This window comes from Vicia villosa, linkage group LG2 (genome assembly GCF_029867415.1).
Source record: "Vicia villosa cultivar HV-30 ecotype Madison, WI linkage group LG2, Vvil1.0, whole genome shotgun sequence".
Lineage (NCBI taxonomy): Eukaryota > Viridiplantae > Streptophyta > Magnoliopsida > Fabales > Fabaceae > Vicia > Vicia villosa.
The window spans coordinates 146,396,834-146,421,927 of record NC_081181.1 but is presented as its reverse complement, the minus strand read 5'-3'; the positions used below and the strand labels follow the sequence as shown (position 1 = coordinate 146,421,927).

Here is a 25,094-nt window from a genome sequence, read left to right as displayed (position 1 = left end):
TCAAGCTAAAGAGGATTTGGCAGCAACATCATCAATACTTTAAGTTCATGGGATTGCTACCAAACAAAAGAAAGAAAAAAGATGATGTGTTCTTTGTGTCATATATGCCACCCTAACAAGAGGAATGGACCGTCGAGCCATGCGACGTTAAACGAAGCGCTTAGTGGGAGGCAACCCATGCTTTTAATAACTTAGTTTTCTTTTCGTGTTTGTTTTTTTTTCAGGAAATAAAAAGGGGGCCTTTCTGGTGAATGCTAAAAAGGTGCAGTTAGAGTTGCACTACCCTCTGTGAGTCACCCCTCTCAGGCTTGTTCTTAAACATTGGGGCCAATGTTTAGTTCAAGTTTGGGGGAGGATTTACTCTTGCATTTTTCTTTTTATGTTGTTGTTATGATGTGTAAAACTATACATCGAGTTCTTCCTAAATTTGACCAAATTTTTTAATTTTTGAAGAGTTTTGATCTTACAGAGCGATCGGGAATAGTATATAGAGATGAAGGGAGGATTGTTTGAGGACAAGAAGTTCGGAATAATGTGACATGAAGAGGTTTGTTTAAACACCCTTGGTTCCCTAAAAGAAATACGAGCCTAACGTGTAGATTTGCACCATAGTACTTGTCTCCTGAGAAGTACTCCTCGAGTAGTTGTTGATACAGTCTGGCATAATTCAGATTCACTTGCATGATGACTGGTTAAAAAAAAGGATATAAAGTTAGTACCAAATGATGAAAAGGCGGTAAAAGGCAATCGGCTCGCTAAGATGGGTAACCCTCACCCGGTTATTCAGCCCAAAGGAGATTGATCCCCAAACGTCGTCCAAAAGGACAATATATAACTACAAAGTTTGAAAATTTCATCGGTAATTAAAAGTAGCAAATGCTGCTACTTGGTACCAGGAAAAGAAAATAAGAAGCCTTGATTCGTCTCATGCAGGTGATGATTATTCTAAGAAGTGCAGTGCCTTAATATGATTGTCTGAATGAAAAAGGAGGAAAATCAGAAAGAGACTTAAGTGCAAAGCATAGTTGGAGAGGTATCCAAAAGGGGATCTTGAGGTTTAATGTTGTAACAAAAACTCGTCGCGTCATGTGAATGCCGAACCAACTGTCTCTTGAGTAATACAAACGGATATCTCACGTATGAACACCAATATACTCTGAAGGTCATTAACTCTTGTAATTGTCGCTTGAGGTCAAGCAACGGTTTAAGTTTGGGGGAGTTAAAAATAATTCGTTCTACTTACTTAAAAATATAAAATAGTTTATTTAAAATTATTTGTATTTTTAAAGAATAACGAAATATTACATAACCTTTTTATACTTTCAACTGACTTCGTATTTTGACTAAATAAACATAGCACAATTGGTAAGGGAGCAGAGCTTGTAAGCACCATGTCACAGGTTCGAATCCCACTATCGCTCCTATTGCGGGAGGATTTTTTTTATTTCACCTACAATTTTACAAACACATTTTTCAAATCTTTTTTCTTTCTACTCTTTTCTCCTCCCTATTGGAGGTTTGTCCTAGGGTTTGTATTAAACAAACCCTAGCTGTGTTGACTTAACAAACAACGACTGACAAACCTCTTCCTTTTACGCAAAAGCCTTTGATCAAAATGTGTGCTTTTGGGGACAATGATTTCATATGAGGCCTCCCCTTTTAAAAATGTTTATTTTTGGACAATGATGATACATGAGTCCTTCCCTTTTCTCTCGTATTTTATTGTTGCTACACTTTGGTTTAAATTTTTACGATCATAATCTTATTTTTCCAACCCTTGGGATTTTTTCCCTTTTTGGCCAATGACTTAAACTCATATTATACGAGGCCAAACCCTTATTATATATATATATATATATATATATATGTGTGTGTGTGTGTGTGTGTGTGTGTGTGTGTGTGTATGTGTGTGTGTGTGTGTTTCTTTTAAAATTTTTTTTTTTCATAATATAGTAAAAACCTCATTTATAAAACCTTAAATGTTAAATGGGTCCCCTTGAGTACTAGGGAGACAAAGGGGGCCTAATACCTTCCCTTTTCCTAATTTACCTACCTACCAAAATCTCTTATTTTTTTAAGGGTTTCTCACTTGCCCATAAAACAAGTAGTGGGTGGCGACTCGTTTAAACGTAAATTTTAAGGCAGGTTGCTACTGCTGGCAACTCTATTGGAGATAGTTTGATAATGACAGACAAAAAAGGCATTATTGCGCGGTGGCATGCTACCATCGTTTAACGGTGATCGTGAGGTCTCCTAAGGTTAACTCAAGGGCGTTTGATCAAAGCAGGAGGACAGACGATCCTGATTGAAAGAGTTTGGTGGAGAGCATGCATGGGATTACAGTCTAGTAATCTCCATCACATGGTCTGTGGAAGATCACGTATCACAACTGATGATACACACGGAGGGAGTATACATGTGTTATCATCCCATTTTTTTCATCTCTTTTCATTTTTTTCTCTCATTGTTCTCTCTCCTCTCCTCTCAAAATTTCCAGACAACGATGAAGGCTTACTGCCGGGTGAAAGTGGGAAAGATATACAAATGTATGAATATATATGGAAAGTGATGAAATAGTGAAACGAATAATTTGATTTCGAAAATGATTTCCCAATACTTGTTTTGAACTTGCAGATTATGGACGTAGGAGAGGGATCCACTAGGGATAGTGAACGTACGCAGAGGGCTTGCCCCTTTTGTGGAATGTCTTGCCCCAATTTGTTGGTGGGGTCGTTGAATAGATTCTTCTTGATATGATTCCAGAAGTAGTTTGATCGTAGTATGAATGGTTCCACCATTTTTTTTTAATATTATGCCCCTAAGAAACTGTGTTGAAGCAACTTCCTTTTATCAGTTTGCTCCAACATTAGAATTTTGCAAAGTATGCCACAATCTCTAGGATCCTAGAGGAAGTACCCTTAGAAAGACATGAATCTCGCTATGAACTTGATATAGATTTCCCCAAGATTTGAATCTTTGAAAATTTTGTACTTGAAATTGTTTAAAGGGAAACTTGGTTCCTACATGCCGTAAGATGAACTCAATATGAATTGCCTCCGTATTTGAGCTTTGAATAGTGTACCCCTAATTACTAGGGTCTTGGAAATGTATGCCCCCGATTGACTGGTGCTTTGAAATGTGACCCAATTTGATTGAGTCTCATAATGAATGCCCATAGTCAATAGGATCTTCATGTGTTGTGCCCCTATGATCATTAGGATTTACCCCTGATTATATGGCTCCTTTTAGATGTTTTGCCCATAGTCAAAAGTGTCTTGAAACAAATTGCTTTTGATTAAACCAATTTTGAAATCTCCTTGATGCTAAGTGTCGATTCGTAGATAAAATTGTACATTTTAAAATGTAATTACTAGTGATGCCCATGCAAGTTTTAAAATCGAAATTGATTATTGAGAAGGAATGGATGATTTGAGATGAACATTAGAAGAAATGAAGTGGTTGGCAATAATTTAAAAAACATAGGAGTCAATTTAACACAAATTTTGCTTAGTATGCTTTCATAGTTAACCTAACATCAATTAGGGGTTTCGAGGGTTGTATCGTGGCCATGGTTCGTGATTTAAGAACAAAAGACATAAATCTCAGATTTTAAGGTTTTTCCCTTTTTTTCCTTTAAAATAAATTAAGAGTGGCGACTCATTTTTTTTAAAAAACTTTTAAGCCGGTTGATACATTAGGCTCCCACAGAACGTGGCAATGATGTTTAGTGTCTTTTAAAATAGGCCATCATTGCTTACACTAAATAGAAGCAAACATCTATTTAAAAAATAGGAACAAGCATGTATGTTTGAGTGATTGATGTTTGACGTCTTCATCTGACATTCACGCTAATTAGGAGACCTCTAGAAAGGGGTGTTTGTAACACCCTTCTAAACTCCTGCGAAATACAAATTAAATTCAGAGTAAAACATGTAAAAATGATGCTACAACTCCTTAAAATTTAAAACTATTTGTCATGCTTTTTCGAGGAACATAAATCACATATTTCAACCAAACATGTTTAACACAGTGGAATAAAATTTCATAATTGGATAATGTAAAACTTCAATGAATCATCACCAAAACCACCATCTGAATCCAACTAAAATTATCCAATAAATAAAAAAGACCATAGCATGACACCGACACGACTGAAACTAAACGGATTAGCTTTACGAGCTATCATCACCAAACACAACGCCGTTTCTCCTTAATATGAAAATGATCAACAGTAAGGGTGAGACATATTCACAATTAAACTATATTATGAACTCATAGACAACAAAACATCATAAATAAATTGTTCACCCTATTGCAACATATTCTAGATTTTAGTAAATTCAACCATCAACTCACAAGTAATCAATAACACAGGTTACTTCACCACATTATAACACTGGAATTCATCCATTCATGTTATAATAATCATACATAAGAATGCAATGAGACACGATGCATGTGGTACCAATCATGGGATTAACCCATCTCACCGATCCAAACACCATCAGGATACGACCACCGACAACTCAATAATTCCACACAATGGGAATTAGCTACCACTGATCCAGACACCACCAGGATACAACCACAGATAATGATTCTGAATGCATGCACAACATATAGCATACTAATCATCATCACCATATCAAGATGAACAATATCATCACAAAATAACTCACCGAAAGAAACATCGAGTATAATGTATTCATGCTTCAACACCATTCAAACAATCACATTATACATAAGTCACAACATCAAAATTACAAGTATGTTGGCACAACATCTCCACACTGTCACATTCATCCAATTATACACACAATGTACAAACACACCATAAATGGATTAAATCAAGATTTTCAAAATAAAATTGAGTCACTGCCCATTAGGCCAATCCATTAGATAGTATACTCAATTACCTTTCCAATGCATAAAACGGCGACCAAAACGGACTTACGGTTCAAAAGTTATGACCTTCGAAAAATCTGTCAAAAATTGACTGTTGTGAGCCGACGCATGGATTCTATGAGTCAACGCATAGATGATTCTTCCCCCTTCGGGTTCACTCAGGCCGACCTATGGTCGACTCATACTGGGTAATTTTTCTGCATGAGCCGACGCAAATATCCCTTGAGTCGACGCATGGCTGTTTTATGCAGAATTTTCCTGCGATTTTGTGTTTCTAGGTCTGCGATTCCTTGACCCCAAAACCCACTTTTTCCATTATTTTAAACAATTTTAAGCCTTCTAATACATGTATAAAATTATGGTTATTAACGACATCATCATAACACAAATCTTATTATTCTATTGCATATTGACACACCTAAATCATCAAAATTCATCATATCCTCATCAAACCCTCATAATCCAAAATTTCCCAAAACGTGTGCAACATCAACATAACATCAATTCCATGTTCTAACACATTTATAACATGCTTTAGGTTCATCTAACATCAAGTATAACTCCTAATCATGCATTAGTATCAAAATCATCCAATTTTCCCTATAGGTTCCAAAACTCCAAAACCTTACATACATCCAATTGGAACAAATAACCTACATAATCAGTTCTATTATTCAAAACTAATAATATAGGCTAAAAGGATTAGTCACCCCTTACCTTAGCCAAAGATTCTTGAATGCTCCCTCTTCCTCTTCCTCTGCTCTTTCATGTATCCTTGGTTCTTCTCTTTTCTCCTCTTTTGTTTTCTATTTTCTTTTCTTTTTCAAATTTCCTTAATATGTGAAAAATAGAAAAACAACTAGTAAGACCTACATTGTTAACACCCCCCTTTTAGTAACCATCACACTAGGCTCAATCACTTATTTTCATAATTTTCTAATAAATCACCAAAAACTCCAATTAATCCAATTAAAAAATTTAAATTCTAATTAAATTAAATAATGGAAATTATGGGGTGTTACAGTGTTGACTCACTCCCATTGAAGGGGCTCGCCCCATTTTAAAAAGTTTTCATTTAGCTGAGGGACTCGCCCCAAGCTGAAAGACTCACCTCCCATTTAAAAGAATGTCTTCAGCTGAGGAATTCATCCCAAATTGAGGGACTCACCTCCCATTCAAAAGGACTCGTCTTAAACCATAAGACAAAACTTGAAAGAATCCTTAAAACACCCGCCCTTTACAATCCCTCGTGCTTGAGAGAATGTGTAGTATTATATTTGTGAGAGTTCTAAATAAGGGTGACGCTAGGGTATTTGCATAATAAGGTATCGTTCGGGAGTTACTTTTATGAAGCATGATGGGCTTGCCTTTAGGATATACAACGTGTATAATACTGTTCTCTCTCTACTAGCCATGTAAATTGAGTCATACCACGACTTCCTTGAAAATAGGTAATCAATAGTCTCTCCCAGTTAGGGGGAACGATTACTACTTCTTAGGATTTTCAAAACCTTAGGCCCAAGAACCTCTATAAATATGTGATCCTAAGAGGATTTGAGACAGATCATAACTTAACCATCATGACGCGTAATACATAATCACTTTCCTCACATGAGTTGGCCTATCTTATTATCGTAAACACCATAAACACCATAAACATCACTAAAACAGGGTCTTTCACCGCCACGGGAAACCCTAATCACCCTCATGTATTAAGGCCTTGGAGTATCCCTTATCTATGTAAGGATACCACACACACTTATACTTTTTGACAAATACACTGCCTAAAATCGTTATACACGTGAAAACAAATACATTAGAGTACAAGTTATTCATAACTATAATTTTATTAAAACTCCACAAATATAAGTATTACTCTTCATACCATATTTGGTTCAACAAATCATTTTATACATTCAAGGAATTATTGATTTTGGCCTTCACATATATCACACCTCCAACAATAAGCTCATCTCTTATAGTAATGCAAACGAGGTGGATGTCTAGAAACAAGAATATCTACTTCATATTATTCTATATATTTTAGTGATAATTTGATCTCTTGATCCGCAAAAAGATATAATACCTTATATCGATCAAACACAGAGGTTAAAATAGTATTGAATAAATAATGTAGTGTCTAGATCATGCTAGATTATAGACTTATTTTTGGAACTACATTATCCTATCACAAAAGCTACATTGACTTATTGTGATAGGGTAAGTACGATAACCTATCCGACAATCTAGCTCAACATCAACGTACCAAAAACATACATTGATATATTGTGATAGCGCAAGCACAACGTACCTATCTAACATTATAGCTCAATATCAACGCACCATCAATATTGAAATGTATATACGTTTCATGCGTGAAAAATTTGTTTGCAATCATTTTATAAAGGGACTTCTATTGCAACTATTTCAAGATGTTTAAGATAGTCGCAACATACATCAACCTCTAATTTTGACTATACTTAGCATGCACATTATTAGAAATTACTCCCTTAATTTTTATTATAGATTGCTTTGCAGAAAAATTGTATCAAACTATAAGTCGTTAATGTTACTTATCTTATTATACCTAAAGTATTTATTATTCTTTCGGTCTCTTCTTTCAATTTAAAAATTTTTCTTTATCATATCAATAAAGACAATTTTGTAAAATCTTTCATATTTTTTTTCATATAACAATTAATATATTTTGTACTCCCTCCGTTTTTTATTATAAGTCGTTTTGGAAAAAAAAATTGTATTTTAATATAAGTCGTTTTACAATTCCAATGAATAATTAATGCTATTTTTCCTATTATATCCTTAAATATTTATTATTCTCTCTCATTTCAATTATATAAATTTATCTTCCACATGTCATTAATGAAGGATAATTTTGTAAAAACCTTCATAATTTCTCATTTTCATACAACAATTATTATTTTTCTTAATCTGTGTAAAAAGTCTAAAACGACTTATAATAAAAAACGGAGGGAGTAATAATAATCGCTCATAATTGTTGAGAATTACTAGAAGAATGATTAGAATAATATTTTTTGTATATGTTTAAATGATCAAATCAATGAATAATAGAATCAATATTTCTCACTTTGACTAACAAAATAAGTAGTAGGAGATTAATTTGTATTTTTTACTGAGTCAAGAACTAAATTTATAAGGAGTTACACATAAACCAACAATGTAGATAATTAATAGGGATTAAGGTTCACATAAACCAACAATGTAGATCATTAATAGGATTAAGATTAATTTTTACTGTAAAAGTAACTTTTTTATCATACTTTTTTTAACTGTAAATGTCTTCTTCTGATGGCTTTTACAATACTAATGTAAATTTTCCAAAAATCAGCAATGTAATAATCACCTTTGCAAAACATATTAAAAACACTCTAGTAGGATTGTAATTTTTTTTCTCCCCAATTTTCATATTCATTAAAAATACCTTGAGTGGTATACACTACCTAGATGACAATGATCAATCTATAGTAGTAATGCCGTGGCTGGAGCTTGATGATATTACATCATCTTGTTGATTTGAATAAATCTTCGGTTAAATCCACGCATCCTTCGAAAGCCAGCCTCAGTAGTTCTATCTTCTCTTGATCTTTGGTCGTTCAAATATGGCACTACATGTTTCTTCATATCTGCGTCTGATATTCCCAGATGTTTTCCTGGAACACTAATGAAATGGACGCGGCCAGCTTTGTCTAAAGTTCTTAAGCCAATCCAATCTTCAGTGTAGAGTTTTGTCTGCAAAACCGATTAAGGGATAGTTTTATTACAGTAGATGCAATGGAGTTCCAAACACTCGCTAAATAGATAGGATACAAAAGCTTGATTATGGCAGCAGAAAATATCAAGACAGGTCGAATAAAAAACAATACCTTTTGTGGTGGTAAAGTTGGCTTGAAGGAGCCATCGGGATAATAACCAAACCAGGATGTTTCTCTTGGTATTAAAACTGTATCTTGCTCAAACTGTTGCAATTTAGCATAAGAAAACAAATAAACAAGTCTTTTTTTTTCTCATGAAATCAGCTTGAAATATTCTTGACATATCAAAGAAATGAACCTATAGAGGACTTACCAATATAAGTACCAAATTCTTTAAGCTACTAAATCTTTCCTTGTAAGTGGAATTCCTCTGACCAGGTTTTTCATTATTGAGCTTAGGGAGGTACCTACAGTTCTCCAAGTATTCGGGTAAAGCCTGAAATCAAAATTGATTTTAATGCGACGGTTTGAGAAAATTTTATGGAAACAAATAGCTATGCTAAATGGTTACAGATATTGATACTCACATTTGGTAATTTAAGATATCCACTAGGAGCCAAGTGTTCTTGAATATAGCTACTATAAACCTCTCCCTTGATGAGATTGTCTGCAATGACGCAAAAGACACCTGTCTGTAGAAACAAAAAACCACTCAACAATTGTAATATACTCATCCTAATATGCACTAAACAATAGATAATATTGAATGTGATATTTCCGAAATCAATACCATACAACAAAAAGAATAAAGGCGGCATTCTAGAAAGTAAGATGATACTCACACCACACAGGGGAACTGAAGCAGTACCAGCATGAGGACCTGCTAAAGAGATAAAGTTCTTAACCTGTTCCAACAATAACAAGAAAGAATATCTCATGAACTTGATTCCTTCGAAGTGAGTTCAGTTTAGAAGGAAAATTGTGGAATCTAAACAATTGATGAGTTCATTTCGCAGCATAGTCCGTGACGATAACGGACATATCCAGAAACATAGCCAGTGCAATAAGTTTAACTACTATAAAAAAACAATTCACAAGTAAAATTTTAGATTCTTACGGGAGGTCCTCCTTCACAAAACTCGACCACACCTCGACCAATCAAATTTCCCTGTAGGACAAGGGAAATTCAAGAATGAAGCATAAAAAGTAACAAAATTCCAAAAATAAGCATATGTAAGATGAATTACGTGATAAGGTAGTTTATCATTCTTTTCAATGAATGAAAAAGGAAAGGAAAAGAAGGAGGGATGCACTGCCATGAAACACTTCAAAATCGGTGACAAACCGCGCATATATCAGTACCTTCACAGGATGAGTTTGAAAATTGAAAAAGCTTAATATCCTTTACCAGTCATCATTTTAACCACAAATGGACATAGTTATACTTTATGAACTTTGTTGTTACCATCTAAGAAGAATGATTTAAAATCTTTGTAAAGGTCAATTTCTTTGTAATAGAGCAATGATTAGCATTCATTGACACTCAAAAGAATGAAAATAAGGACAATTTACAGCAACAGAAAAATAAATAAAATCCGAATTCTCATGTTTTACCTGGGAGAGGCCAACAATGTTGTATCCTCCTTTCAGTTCTTTCATTTTCTTCACCTGTATATGACATGTAAAATAGTAAAAAGACTAAATAAAGGGTGATAAGAAAAGAAATGTTACCGTAATAATTCTTGAATCTATCTCTTCATCACCTTCTCGCAAACAATATTTGTCTGCAGACATATAAAACAAAAAAGAAATTACAAATAGTCAATATCATCAGCATTAGGCAATACCATGAACAGATCAAATCCTTCTGCCCTATTACCTGCTCTTGCAAAGGTATAAACCATGAATCCCATGATCCATTGCCTACTTCACTGAAAATATAGGGAAATTTCATTAGTCACAAAAACTAAAGGTATGTTTAAATAGAGAAGACCTGTAGATTAGATTATCTGGTAACGAGAATAAATCAGATGAAAATAAGTCAAACAACTACCTGATCTAGAAAGACTATAAAAGAAGTTATTAAAAAATATCTCTAGATTAACTATTTTGATATCTATCTAACTGACTTCGTTTAGCGGGAAAAGGCTTGGTTGTCTTTGTTGTTTTTGTATGTTTGTTGGATAAAGGATTTTGGAGGAGAGTGATTATTTTTCTTTTCTAAATTAAGAAAGCTATAAAATATTTCTAAAAAAGAATTAAGTGTGATTGAAATGCTATATAATCATTTATAAATTATCATGACTAAAATATAGACTTAGTCTTCCAAAATCCTCCATCTAAACATACCCTAAATTACAGTATCCACAGTCCAAGTAAAAATTGTTAACAAAATCCATGAGAAACATGATAAATCAGAGTCCAGTATTAAGAAAACACAACAAAATTAGTTGCAAATTATAAGGAAATGAAAGTTATGTAAAAATCATACACGCAAAATCCCGGAACACCAGAGTAGTTAACCAATTTCTCCGTGAATGATTTAACTCCATGACTAGAGCACTCGTCAGAAATACCTGCAACTCATCAAGAATCAATCTCATACATACATGCATAATTATGGTTACTAAAACAGTGAAAAACGAAAAGAAAGTTACCGTGAAGAACAATGAAGGGAATTGAGTGTGAAATGGGGAAAATGAAGAAGATGACGAGAGAAGAGAGAGGAAGAAGACGCAGAAGCTTCATCATCCAAACGAACTGCTACTTGTTTGTTGCTGCCACGGAAGACAAACAAAGAAAGAGAGCTTGATTGGAGGTTTATAATATAGTACCAGAAATGACTTGTCAAAATAAGTTAATTTCAAAATCAATTATAATTTTTAAGTTTAATTTTTTTTAATCACTTTCTTATGCTAACTAGAAACAGTTATGATGGAATTCACTGATTCTGGATTTATTTCTTTAAATCATACTCTGAGACTCATATTAAATTATTATTTTTATTCTATATTATAGTAATGAATAAAAATACATCAATAATTGTACTTTTGGTAGATATGATTCATAAATGATGAAATTATTATATTCGACACGTTTAAAGTTTCAATTGGAGATAGAATGATAGAAGAAAAGAGATATTGATGAGTTGAATTTTCCCAACTAGATGTGGGGTCACTTTCACATTTTTATAGAACAAAACTTTTTGGATAAATAATTGAAATCTAAATGATAATAATAGTGTGTTTTATTTTATCTAAATATTCTTGTTATAACTTTCATGAGAAAGATTAGTTGGTTTATTCATAAATTGGATCCTATTTATAAAAAAAAAAATTTTTTTAGATTCATTGAGTTATTAATATATATATATATATATATATATATATATATATATATATATATACATAATATATAATATATTGTCTAGATATATTATATATTTTATATATTTAGAAAGTGAATTTTTTTTCTATTTATAAGAAAATTTTTATTTTTAATTCATTGAATGATTAATATATATATATATATATATATATATATATATATATATATATATATATATATATATATATATATATATATATAATATTGTCTAAATATATTAATTATTCTATATTTAAAAAGTGTTTTTTTTTATAAATTGAACCGGATTATAAACAGAACCGGACATAGTATTGAGTAAGAGATACTTGGTCTTAAGAAATTTTTTGATGCCAATGATTTCTTTAAAATGGTAGTAAGCTAAAATAAAATCATTCACATATATGCAGGAAATGACACATTATTTTTAATAAAAAGAGAGGGATTCATAACAGATTGTTTGTATTCTTTGATGATAATTTAGAAAACCATTATTTATTGGATAGTCTTAATATACATTTTTTTTTTCAACAGCCAAACTTAAAATTTAAATTGATTTGATAGAAGTAAGGGGGTTTAAAACCGAACTGTCTCAGTAAAAAACCACTAATCAAATCAAACTGAATCGAAAAGCGTATTTAATTCGGAGGTGTTTGAGCTATTTTCTAACAAACTCGTACGGTTCAATTGATTTTACGGTTATATTGTGGATACCAAATTAAATTAAACTAAATCGCATTTTATTACAAAATTTACAATTTATTATATATATTTTTTAATTCTATAGAAAAATTAATAAGTACTATATGGATATTTTATCATATTTTTTGTATGGTATTTATTTTAATTTACATATAAAAAATATTATTTATTTATAAATACTATTATTTTTATTTAAAATATATTTTTAATATCTTTATTTTTGTTTTATTTGTAATTTGTTGACGTTCATAAGGAAAAGAGGATAAGAGTAATTTATATTACTTTTGCATCTCTTTATTTATAAAATATTGATAATAAAAAAGAAATTAATGTTATTAGGCTAGCATGATTACTGGTATGATCTTGTTTATAATTACACAATATAATATTTCAAATTTATTTATAATGTTTAAAGATATAATTGTAAGACACAATTCATACTTATGCATCAAATAATAAAACTTATTTAAAAATTATCAATTTATTTTATGGTAATGTATCAATGACTAAACACATATGTTAATCTTTATATATGTATGTATGACTCAATAAAAATATTGAAAAAAATCGATTCAACCGAACGAACTCAAGTCGTATTGGTTTGGTTTTATTTTTAAAATTCAACCAAACTAAACTGAATCACGCTTTTTTTCTCTTGCGATTCAAATGACTTTTAGTGTCAAAACCGTCCAAACACCACCGCGAAGAATCCTAGATAGAAGTAAGGTTGAGAGGTAAATTGTGTACTTATTCCAAATCACCATGTAACACTACCAATTAAAATATTTATTTAGCTTCTAAGCCAAGCGTCTCCCTCTAACAGTAGCGCTAGTCAATGGTGGAGTCAGGATCATAGTTAAATGGGTGCAAATAAGGGTTAAATATCTTTTATCCCCTGTCATATTAGCGTGTTTCTATTTACCCCATTAAAAAAAAATTTATCGCAGACCTCAACAAATAAAGATTCCAGCACCAAAGCCCCTGATACATTTTTTAGCTAAGACTCTAAGAATCTGGCCTAGGTGGACATAATATTTTTGCTGACTGTGTAGTTTATTGACACGTTGGACATAATATTTATTTTTATCCATGTAGCTCCAACCATCACAAAAAGTTGGGTAGTGTAACTCCAACCAATTACATGATTCCATCTTATTTAACACATTTAATTATTTATTAAAATATTATAAATATTTGTTGTTTTCAAAACATTTTACAAAGGAGGTAACCTTACCCAACTTTTTGAGTTGGGTAGATAAGAATTCACCTTCTTGTTATATTTTATTGATTGTGTGTTAACCACAAAACCATACCTTCTTCGCATCTAATTCACCTTCATCCAACCATAGAACTTCATCACCATCATTTTTCAACTTCACGACATTCCAAAATCTCTGCAAAACCGATCTTCACTAAACCTTTTCGGATCCACCAAAACCTGCAAAATTTCGTTGAAACAAATCCTTCACAACCCTCTTAATAACATACAAAACTCATTTCAATATCTCCAACACACTCACAACCAAACTTCTAAGCAAACCAACATCAAATACCATTCAACCATCTCAACCTCACTCCAAGTGCAGCGTCGTCCTCTTCTTCATCAAACTCATCCTGCATTATAACACCACATACGAACCGCAAAACTGAAACCCACAACATTCATCACCACATACGATTTCAAATAATCACCGATTTCATCCTCAATCACGCATCGTCATCTACAAAGATCATCATCATCATGAATCATCACCTCACAAAAAACACGTGGTTCTGCTTGATTCATCCGATTCAAATCCATTCAATGTGTATCATTATTGCAACTCAGTTACAAGCATCACTAAACTCCATCGATCCGCAGCGATCCTCCTTCAAGATCACATCATCCAACCAGACACACAAACAGGAAAAGGTGTTATGTTCTATCATTTTCTAGGGAGGGTACAAATTGTTGAAGCTTCATTGTTATTCTTATGGTAGTGTTGAGTATGGAGATTTTAGTTTGAAGATTGATGAATGTGATAGAGGGAAATAGAGAGAAATTAAAGAGAAGAGTTGGTTTTATTGTGAATGAATAGAGGCAGAGAGATTAATGGAAGAAACAGGAAGAAAGAGCGTGGAAGTAAATGGGAGAAAGGAGGCTGATTGTTGGTGTCTCCCTTTTAGGATTTTTGTTGTGTTAAATGACTATTGGGTTGTGCAAAATGTATTAGATATATTGATTGCAGACAAAAATACAAGAAACATTCTCAGCTAGTGGTTGGGCGTAGGGCTGGCAATGAACCAAACTAACTCGAAAATAGTTCGAAACTCGATTCAAAAATTAAATCGTTGAACTAGGTTCATGAACCAAATGAGCTGAGTATGAGCTAAAAACTAAGTTCGTTAACTAAATGAGCTGAACTTGAACTAAACATAGTTCGACTCGTTAGGTTCATGAGTCAACTCGATTATATATGAGATAGATTATATTTTCTTTAAGAGAAGGTATAAATATTTGCTCTAAATCTTAGTATCATATTTTATTTTAATCTAACAGTTTTAATTGATAATTTATATTCTCTAGTGAGCAAAATACTTCTACAAACAATTATGCAAATAAAATTAACATCGCATGAATTCCAATCTTATAACTTTAATCTATTTCTAAATTTTTTATTTAAAAAATATTAATTTAAAATGTCAAATATATATATAAAAAATAGACTTTAAAAAATTACTTTTAAGTCCGTGAAATAAGCGAGTTAAACCTAACAAAATAAACCTAACGAGTTGAATCGAGATGTTCGTAAACTTTTAACAATTCGAATTTGACCTGAAAAAAAAGTTCGAGATAAACTCGAACTCGAACTCAAACTCGGCCAATTCTTAACGAGTCGAGTTTGAGCTGAAAAAAAGTTCGTCATGAACTCGAACTCGAACTCAAACTCGGCCAATTCTTAACGAGTCAAACTGAGCTGAGGCGAGTTCGACTCGACTCGACTCATTTCTAGCCCTAGTTGGGCGCCCCACATTCATCCCCAGGGTCTCGAGTTTGACCCTTCCATGTTGCAGTTTTTGAAATTTTAGTTTTATCCATTTAACACACAATCAATAAAATAATAATAAGAAAGCTACATGGATTAAAAATAAATATTATGTCCAACGTGTCAATAAATTACACAGTCAACAAAAATATTATGTCCACCTAGGCCAGATTCTTAGAATCTACGCTAAAAAATATATTAAGGGCTTTATTGCTGAAATCTTTATTTGTTGAGGTCTACGACAAAAATTTTTTTAAGGGGGTAAACAGAAACACGCTCATATGGCAGGGGTAAAAGGTATTTAACCCTTAAAATAATAATAAAAATAATTATTGTCATCATTATATTTGTATGAAGAGTAAAAATTTCATTTTTTATATAGTTAAAATATTTTAGTTTCATTATTTATATACTTAAAATATTATAATCCTAAATACTACCATAATATCCTAAACACACAAAACAACCTTACAAATACAGGATTTCCTTATTGTACATTTTTAGCAAGTACAAAGGTGTTTAGTAGTATGGAGTTTAAGATTGAGAGGTGTGTGAATAAGTTGGAGGTGTGGGAGTTGAATGCGGAAGTGGTTATACTTTCTCTTAAGTAACTGGGTTTTAGATTGATAGTATGCTAAGAGCTTGTTGAACTCCTTCGTTTTCACGACACTTTGTTTCAGCAGTCGAGGACTGATTGGCTTAAAGAAGGAGATGATAAAACATGTTATATTCATGCCTATTTGAAGCAAAGAATTCAGACCAATATTGACTACTATCATGGTTGGAGATCCCTAGGTGGAGAAGGTGGAAGATGTGCATAGAGAGGTTTCTAACTACTTTAAAAGTCTGGGTTCAATTTTTCATTTTTTACACGAAGTTTTGGGATGTTTTAAAAGTGGAGGTTTATGAGATGTTTAATTTGTTTTTTTAGAATGTTTTTCTTTTTAGGAGTTTGACGTCCTTTTTGTCACTCTTATTACTAAGGTGGATTATGCACAAGAGGTAGAAAATTTAAGGCCCATTTCCGTTTATTGGTTCCCTATTGTTAGTGCTTTTGAGGATTGACTTTATGTTTGGTAAAACTAATTTAGCAGCAATAGGATAAATAGAATTATAACTTGTAAGTGAAAGCAGGTGGAAATTCTATTTAATGGAGAAACATGTTATGTTGAAAATTTTCAACATCTGGAACAACATGTCGAAGAAGATGTCGTGACATTGTATTTGAGCTGAGAGTTTGGATTCTGTTATAATAGAAACAGAATATTCCTAAAATATTGAATCCTATGTGGAGCTATATCTAAGGAGATCAAGGAGAAAATTTAGGAAACTAAATATGGAAAGATTTTATAGGAGAATCTGTTGCAAAAGTGTAACAACTTATTGTTGTTACCTGGAGTATATTTTATGGAGATATTTGTGGAGAATATCTTGGAGCTTATATTGTGGAGCAATTTTAGCAACAGTTTGTTATGTTAGTTTGTTACGATTTGAAGGCCCAAATCCAGTTGGGAATAGGTTATAAGTAAAAACTTTGTAACCTAAGTTTAGTACCAGCCGTAAAGTTAATAATGTGGTTTTTAAGGGCTGAGTCTGTAGAGGGAACCTCCCGGATTGTGGGAAGATCACCATGTTTTGAAAGGCAATCCGATTTTAAGAAAGATGTGATCATTAGGGTTAGCCATGTAAGTGAACCACCTGGATTGTGGGATGTTCACTGATATGTGCCTCGAAGCCTGTAGGCAAGAGATGTATTTTATTCACTCAGAAGCTGTGAAGCAATGAATGCAGTTCTGTTCTTGGAGGAAGCTTTGAAGCAACTTCAAGTTGTATTTGTTTGTGTGCTTAGAATGTTGGAAATTAGGTCGTCGATGCAGTGGTTGAGTTATTGACTGCTAGACATCATTGCGATGATTGGGAGTTAGAGGGGTTTCTCATATCTAGGGAGGACCTAGGTAGAAGAGTCATTGGGTAGTGATTGAGTGAGAAGTTGTAAACGGGGGAGTTTAGCTTCAAATTGATATTGCTAATAGTGGACTTCATCCCAGGCTTAGTAGCCCCCAAAGTAGGTACCGAACTGGGTGAACAATTTTGTGTGTTATTTATTTTTTGCACTGTTATTTGTATTCCTACCATATCTGTTTTTATAATGTCAGATCAGATGTTAAGACATCCATATATGACATCTGAGTCTGCTGTAACCAAAATTTCACCTATATATGTTGGTGGCCAAAGTTTTGGCTAATAGATTAGTAGGTGTTATGGATTTTCTTATTTCTTTAGCGCAATCAGGGTTTATAGTTATTTTGGATGGTTTAGAGGTGTCTCACCTCTATTATGTGAATGATATTATGCTTGTAGGCACCCCATTGGTGGATAACCCCGTTGGTGCCCCGTTGTTAGGAGTTTTGAGCTTGCTTTGGGGCTTAGGGTGATTTTTTTTCAAAAGGTGTATTTTTATGGTTAATATGGGGATAATTTTATTTCTGCACTGTAAAGTTGGTGTGTTTCTTCTCAAGTATTTAGAGCTTCCAATTGGTACAAATCCTAAGAAGGTGGGAAATTGGGATCCTTTAGTTCAAGTTGTGTCCAAGATGCTTTCTTCATAGAGGAATATATTTATTAGTCTTGGTGGGCTTCTAAAAAGATTTCTTCGAGGGTGTTTCAAAAGGGTGAGGGGTTAAGGTGGCCTGGGTGAAATATCTAGATGTGTGCAAGCCTAAGAGGAATGATGGTTTATAAGTGAATGATCTAAGGCTTCTAAAGTTGGCTTTTCTTAGTAAGTGGAGGTGGAAGGTGCTTAAGGCTAAACTGTCTCTTTGAAATAATATCATTTGTTCCACATATAGACCAAGTGTGTAGGTCCCTTTTAGGGGGTAGGATGGAGAGCCCGCGAAAGCCGTCCATCTGGTGGAGAAGGGTTTCTCTCCTTCAATTAGCTTTTGATAAGCGAACTAATTAGTCCGCCTCTTCTTGCACTAAAGTGGTTGGAGATGGTTTACAACCTAGATTTTGGCATGATGTATAGGAGGGGTCGATCCCTTTTTGTGTCTCTTTTGAGAGGTTGTTTCTTATTTTAGAGCAAAAGTTTTTGGTGGTAGGGTTTATGGGGACTTGGGTTAGGGATAAATGGGTCGGGATCTTTGGGGGAGGCACTCCCTTATTGTTTGAGAGGTTAAACTCTTGGCCGAGCTTTTTAGCCTTATTGCTGAAATGATTAAGTAGAGTTAAAAGTACACCTGGTTGTAGTTACTCGATACCCTAAGAGGATTCTCTATAAGTTCATCCTATGCTAGGGTTTTGAAGAGTAAGGCGCCCTCTATAGTGGTGGTTTTCTCCTAGAAGCTCCTTAAGGATAAGCTCCAGTGTATACCTAACCTTTATATGCATCGAAATAGTTATGTCACCAACAAGGTGAGGTTGTGATGTATTTAAGACTTAGATTGAGTCTCTTGATCATATTTTTGTCCCGTGTAAGGGTATGTCTTCCTTTTGGTGTAAGATGCTTAATTGGTTGAGTATACCCTTACCGCTCCCAAAGTCAATTTTAGGAGTGTATGAGGTGTTTCAAAGGTTTGGTATGTGGAGGAAGTCTTTTTTATGTGTGTTATCGATTTAGCATTATATGGTATGTATTATTTGAAAAATGTAGAATAAAGATATTTTTTGTTTGGAAAGAAAGACAACTAATCACTGAATGAACTTCACTACAAAAAAAAGGAAATTATGACTGTTAAAAATATATTGTTACGGGTTTCAACCGCCCTAATTTACAAAAATGACATTTTCAAACAACATTGTAATTTTGGCTACCGCAGAGAAAAATGGTAATTTTATATTAACCGCCATACAAACCTCCGTAATAAACTTAGTAAAAAATGGTGATTTTTGTTTTTATAGGAACTCCGATTTAGGCCATCATAACTCAAAATTAATAGTATTTTATGGCGTTTAAACCGCCGCGATTTTCATATTTTAAAAAAAAAACAAAACTCTACTATGTTTCATTCATATTTAAAAAATATATATATATACTAAAAAAGGAGCTCACCCAAACATATAATGGATTATAAGCGCAAACCATTATAAGGAAACAAGGAGACACCAAAAATCATACAAAAACCGGCACCCCAAACCACAAATACAGGTAGAAGAATCCTTCAAGAGGTACCAACTATCATAAAAATTGAATGGAATTGAAATTGAGCTTCACAACACAAACAACATTAAAAACTATAATTTACATAATTTTCACAAAAAAAAAGTATTATCAATAGTATTATTACTAGAAATACTCTACTAGATAATCTTTTGAAAATTTTCTTCCCAGAAAAAGTTATAGGTTTCAATTCAATTTTGCATTAAGGAATAAGAAATTGCATGTGCAAGAGGCAAATTTGGATCACTATACAACTACACTAAAAATGAGGCTGTTGTAGAATGAGCCATGGGATGTGCTTGAAGTTGTTGATAAATATTAGATGTCATCATATTAATATGAAACATTAAAACATTAGAAACAAGTTATTGGCCTACCTACAATAAGAAAGTCTAGCACTACCACTAAGATCAAACAAACAAACAACAACTAAGTAAGCTAGCACTAACATTAAGGTTATTTCACTAACATGTTAATGATTGCGTACAAAGCACTTTTTGTGGCAATAATGTTTAACTTTCTCACTTCTAATTGAAAATTCAACATCAAAAGGTTTGCGCACTTCCTGTTATGTACACCAAGCACTATAGGCTCCTTCAACATGAAAATGGTAGAAGTTTCCATGACCCTCTAAAATGTTCAAATAAAAATCGGAGTTGATTAGAAGTTTAACAAGCAGTAGTGTGAATCCAAATATAAATTTAATCTAACAATTAGATCAAATTCAAATATAAATTTAACCTAACAAAATAAATAAAATACAATCAAAGAGTAGATTAAAAGTTGCATATTGTTTAAAAAAGTACTTGATAATAGCAAGGTGATGATGATGCAACAAGAAAACCGGAAAAAAAAATCAGAAACAAGGTAACCGAATATGTCACGAATCAAATAGAGATTTAATTGGAGAGAAACCTCGTGGTTCTCAGAGAGCATTACTTCACACGATGATGAGGATTGAAATAATGGTGAGTTTTGTGGAACCTTATTTTGCAGGTAATAGTTTTTCTTTTGATGATGCCAACTACAAAAAATAGAATAGATATTCAGCGTGATAAAGATGTAAGATGATGACAACTATAAAAGATCAGAAAAGAAAGATAACATCCAGCATAGTAAAGATGCAACAATTAACAAAAGTCAACCACCAATGCACTGAAGCGGTTAAAGATGCAAGCCACGAGTTTGATAAGGATTGACAAAGTTTCAGACATAGATAAAGTCAACTAATGCACTTACCCAGTTAAAAATGCAAGCCATGGATTTGATAAAGATTGACAAAGTTTCATATATAGCTTCAAACATCAAACACAATTTCAGACAAAGACAAACAAACAAATTACATCAAAAGCCTCAAAATAATCTCAAAGTAAGTGTCGACATAGAAGAATCTACTAGACAAGGCTTAGAGGAGTTAATCTCCTAATTTAGTAAGTGAGTGAAACTTTTGTACAAGCAAAAGTTCTTTCTTTATAGAAGTAGATGACTATAAGCACAAACACACTTAAAACAATTTTATAAAATGTTTTGAAAAGAATAAAATTTGAGAAGTACATATAGAAGCTGCAAAGAAAATGATGGGAGCATTCAAAATATAAGAAAATATTTTTTGACTGAATCTAATCGATTAGATTGGCGCACTTTTGAGGAAAAATGCAATTTGAATGCACTCAATCGATTTGCAACGGCTATATATCACTTTTTTTTTATTTTGGAACTCATAGCCGTTATTTTTAAATGAACTAATCTATTGGTTTAACTAATTAGTAACAATCATTTTTTATTTAATGTTGTCTCATCTTTTGGAGGATTTCAAGCCTATAAATAGAGGTCCCATTCCCCATTTCATTTCATCCAGAAATTGATTTGTGTATTAACACACACACACACACACTCTCTCTCTCTCTCTATATTTATATATATATATATATATATATATATATATATATATATATATATATATATATATATAAGTTTTCATTTTCACTTTCTCTCACTAGTTTTCATTTTGTGAGGAAAGATCTTTTGTGGGTGATGTGTCTTTGTAATTCTGTATGGGTAGAATTGTATAAGTTCTCCAAGAATATTGTTTATGCATCTTGGATGAACATAATTCATTTAGGGATAAAAATATTTAGTTGGAAGCTAAACCTGTTAAAATCTTTGGTTAGGGATTGTCTGATCAGTTCTTAATATTTATTTAGGCTGAAAATTGTTAATATTGATGAACTTCCCTTAAGAATCTTAGAATGCCTTGTTTATTTGAAGGTTGAAGATTATCAATATTGATGTACTTATCATTAGTTTCATGGTTAACCCGTTTAAAACCATAGATTAGAAGATCATCTTGTTAAAATCTCAAGAGGTTATTGGTTATCCTGTTAAACTAAATTGAGCTCAGATATTTCGTGGAGAGAAGATTAATCACTTCAATCTATAGTTGGGAAGGAAACTTGACCACTTCAGTCTCATCATTTTAATAGAGAAGACGCAAATGATCATATCTTCTGTCTTGTATTATTATGGTTGTAAGACAATCACTATTTTTTCTTGTATAAGGGGGTTCGTGAGCTTCATCTACTAAAAGCTCTCAAGTATTAAATGGAAACTCTCAAGATCAGTTCTTGGGGAGAGGAGTAGTTCTTTTATTTTTGACGGAACCTCTATAACTCTCGGTGTTCTTCTTCTTCCCTTAAACTCTTTAAATTCTGCATTTTATTTTAATATTTATTTTCTGCTGCCTAGATATAGATAAATGTTTTCAAACTATGAGTTTAATCTCGAAAAATTTTCAAAACCAAGTTTTTTCAAACCATACAATTCACCCCCTCTGGTGTGTGAAGTCTCCAACAAGTGGCATTAGAGTCTAACTTGAAGGTTGAAAAAACACTTAGAAGGGGGGTTGAATAAGTGATTCTTTTTTACTAGATGAAGGAAAGATAGACAGAACACAATTATTTTTATCCTGGTTCACCTTCTCAATAAGGCTACCTCCACTCCACCCTCAACAAGGTGATTTGCCTCTCTCAACGAGGACTTAATCCACTATAATCAGAACCTGATTACACTTGCACGACCAACTGCCGTGACTCACATTACATTGCACGAGCCAAACTGCTGGTAACTAACAATCCTGCACAAACCAATTGTTTGTCACTAACAAACTTCTAAGACTCAACTAGTCCTAGACATCTTGAGACTTCAGACCCAACCGGTCTCTCAAGGACTTAGTTACCACGTAACTTCTAATGACAGTGTATAGAGTTGCTTCTAGAAAGCTGTAATCACCACTGTGATATTTCACTAAGATTAATTACAAAGTAATGAACTCATAGTATGAATATGAAAGTTTGCTTCAGCGGGTTTTTCTTCACACTTGATGATTTTTCAGAGTAATAATATTCTCGTGTGTGATTGTTGTTTTTTTGATTCAAGAGATCATGAGTATATATAGCGTTAAGATTTATGCCCGTTAAGTTCAGCTCCTTTTCTCAGCATTAAATGGTTTGCGTGTTATCTTAACTTTTGTTTTCTTCCAAGGATTTGCATGTCGATAGCTTCTTCAATCAACCTTGGGAGTTGCACTTTTGGAGTGTTGCAACCGTTTTACTAATGATTATGTCTTTAACGACATTATTTTGAATCAGTCTTCGTGATCTTCTGATCAGCTTTGTATTTCAGCTTCTATTGTAGATGTATTCGCAGCAGTTTGGTGCAGTATCAGAAGTTGCTTGAAGACTTGAGTATTTCTTGCATTTATCCAGCTTTGCATATATTTCAAGTTCTGATTGTGCTGGTACTGGTACATCTTCTGAAATCAGAAATATATAATTAGAGTACCATGTTTGCTTATGCAAAACTTATTTGTTTGTTATCATCAAAACACTAAAATATGATTAGAACCAAACTATGTTCTAACAATCTCCCCCTTTTTGATGATGACAAAACATTTACTTTATGTTCAGAAATTTTGTATATGAGAGAAATATCCTCCCCCCGAGATATGTAATCTCCCCTGAAATAAATATTTAAAGAGAAATATAATAGATAACTTCCCTGAATAATTTTCTCCTTGACTTGATTCTTCAGAAGTTTGATGGATGTGGCTATTCATACGCGCATCTTCACAGAAGTTCTAAGAATATATATTCCTGCATTCTTTTAACAATAGAGACTTCTGGTACACAAGTTATCGAAGATTTATCCTCGATTCCTAAGACTTTTCCAGATAATGTTTAGATCGTTCAGGGTACTTGATATAAAATAAGATTTACTCTTTTCTGATTCTTCAAAATTTCTAAGAGGTTTTATTTAACATAATTAACATATTTGTTTCTTATAATTCTCCCCCTTTTTGTCATAATCAAAAACGTATGATGATGTATCAGTTATTATAGCCAGGTAGGACTGTTATAAGCATTAAGAAATCATATTATCCCAGACAGAAACAGTAAAAAGAAATATTCATTGATCAGAAAAGATAGATACAGACTCAAGGAACACATACATCTAGTAGTTAAATTCATAATATCCTCTATGAAAGAAAAATCGATCACAGCGCTCAACATACAGTGCTTCTCTCTTGTTCGGAAGTTTTGAGATGCGAAGAGTGTTCACTATTCCTGCAGATTCAAAACAAGCTGACAAGACTCTTCCATAGGGTATGAAGAATTCTTGACCACACTTGAAAGCTATTAGAGAATTTCTCAAGTGTCCAAATATGATCCCTACAAGGTTTACTGGTTTATTTGGCTCCAAGCGATTGATCAAGAACCTATCTCTAGCATATAGGATTTTATGGAATTTTCCTCGAGGAATGAAATTTGAAAGAATCACCCTAAACCAAACTTGTTTGGATGAAGATAGATAGTAGGGGTTGTTTCTAAGGCGTCGAGCTAGTTTAATCAAGTCGTTTAGAATGACAAAAGCATTAGCATAGTCAAAGACAGTGAGACATGCAACATTATTCTTGGCTGGACATCCAATTACTTCAGCAATGGATGCTTCAAAAATTGTAAGATGAATTCCATGAATGGAGGAAGTAATACTCAGGTTATCTTCATTGACTGGAGCATTTACCCAAAAATATTTGACAAGATTTGGAATGACAGAACCATTTAGGAGAGAAATGTAGGATTCCCATCCTTGTTTATGGCAGAGGTTGATGTAATAGTTGTCTCGTTTGGCTAGCCATAAGTTCTGTTATTT

At 32.9% G+C, this 25,094-nt stretch overlaps 1 protein-coding gene across 1 annotated transcript; it reads right to left on the bottom strand.

The window, feature by feature from the left end:
* Nucleotides 1-8,091: 8,091 nt before the first annotated feature.
* LOC131652354 (uncharacterized) lies at nt 8,092-11,568 on the bottom strand. Its single transcript, XM_058922196.1, has 11 exons — nt 11,294-11,568; nt 11,128-11,212; nt 10,516-10,567; nt 10,400-10,420; nt 10,251-10,304; nt 9,754-9,804; nt 9,479-9,541; nt 9,224-9,328; nt 9,010-9,132; nt 8,808-8,900; nt 8,092-8,673 (listed from the first exon to the last, which is right to left on the bottom strand). The coding sequence occupies exons 1-11, from the start codon at nt 11,385-11,387 to the stop codon at nt 8,440-8,442; spliced, it is 975 nt and encodes a 324-aa protein (XP_058778179.1). The 5' UTR covers nt 11,388-11,568; the 3' UTR covers nt 8,092-8,439.
* Between the last annotated feature and the right edge of the window lie 13,526 nt (nt 11,569-25,094).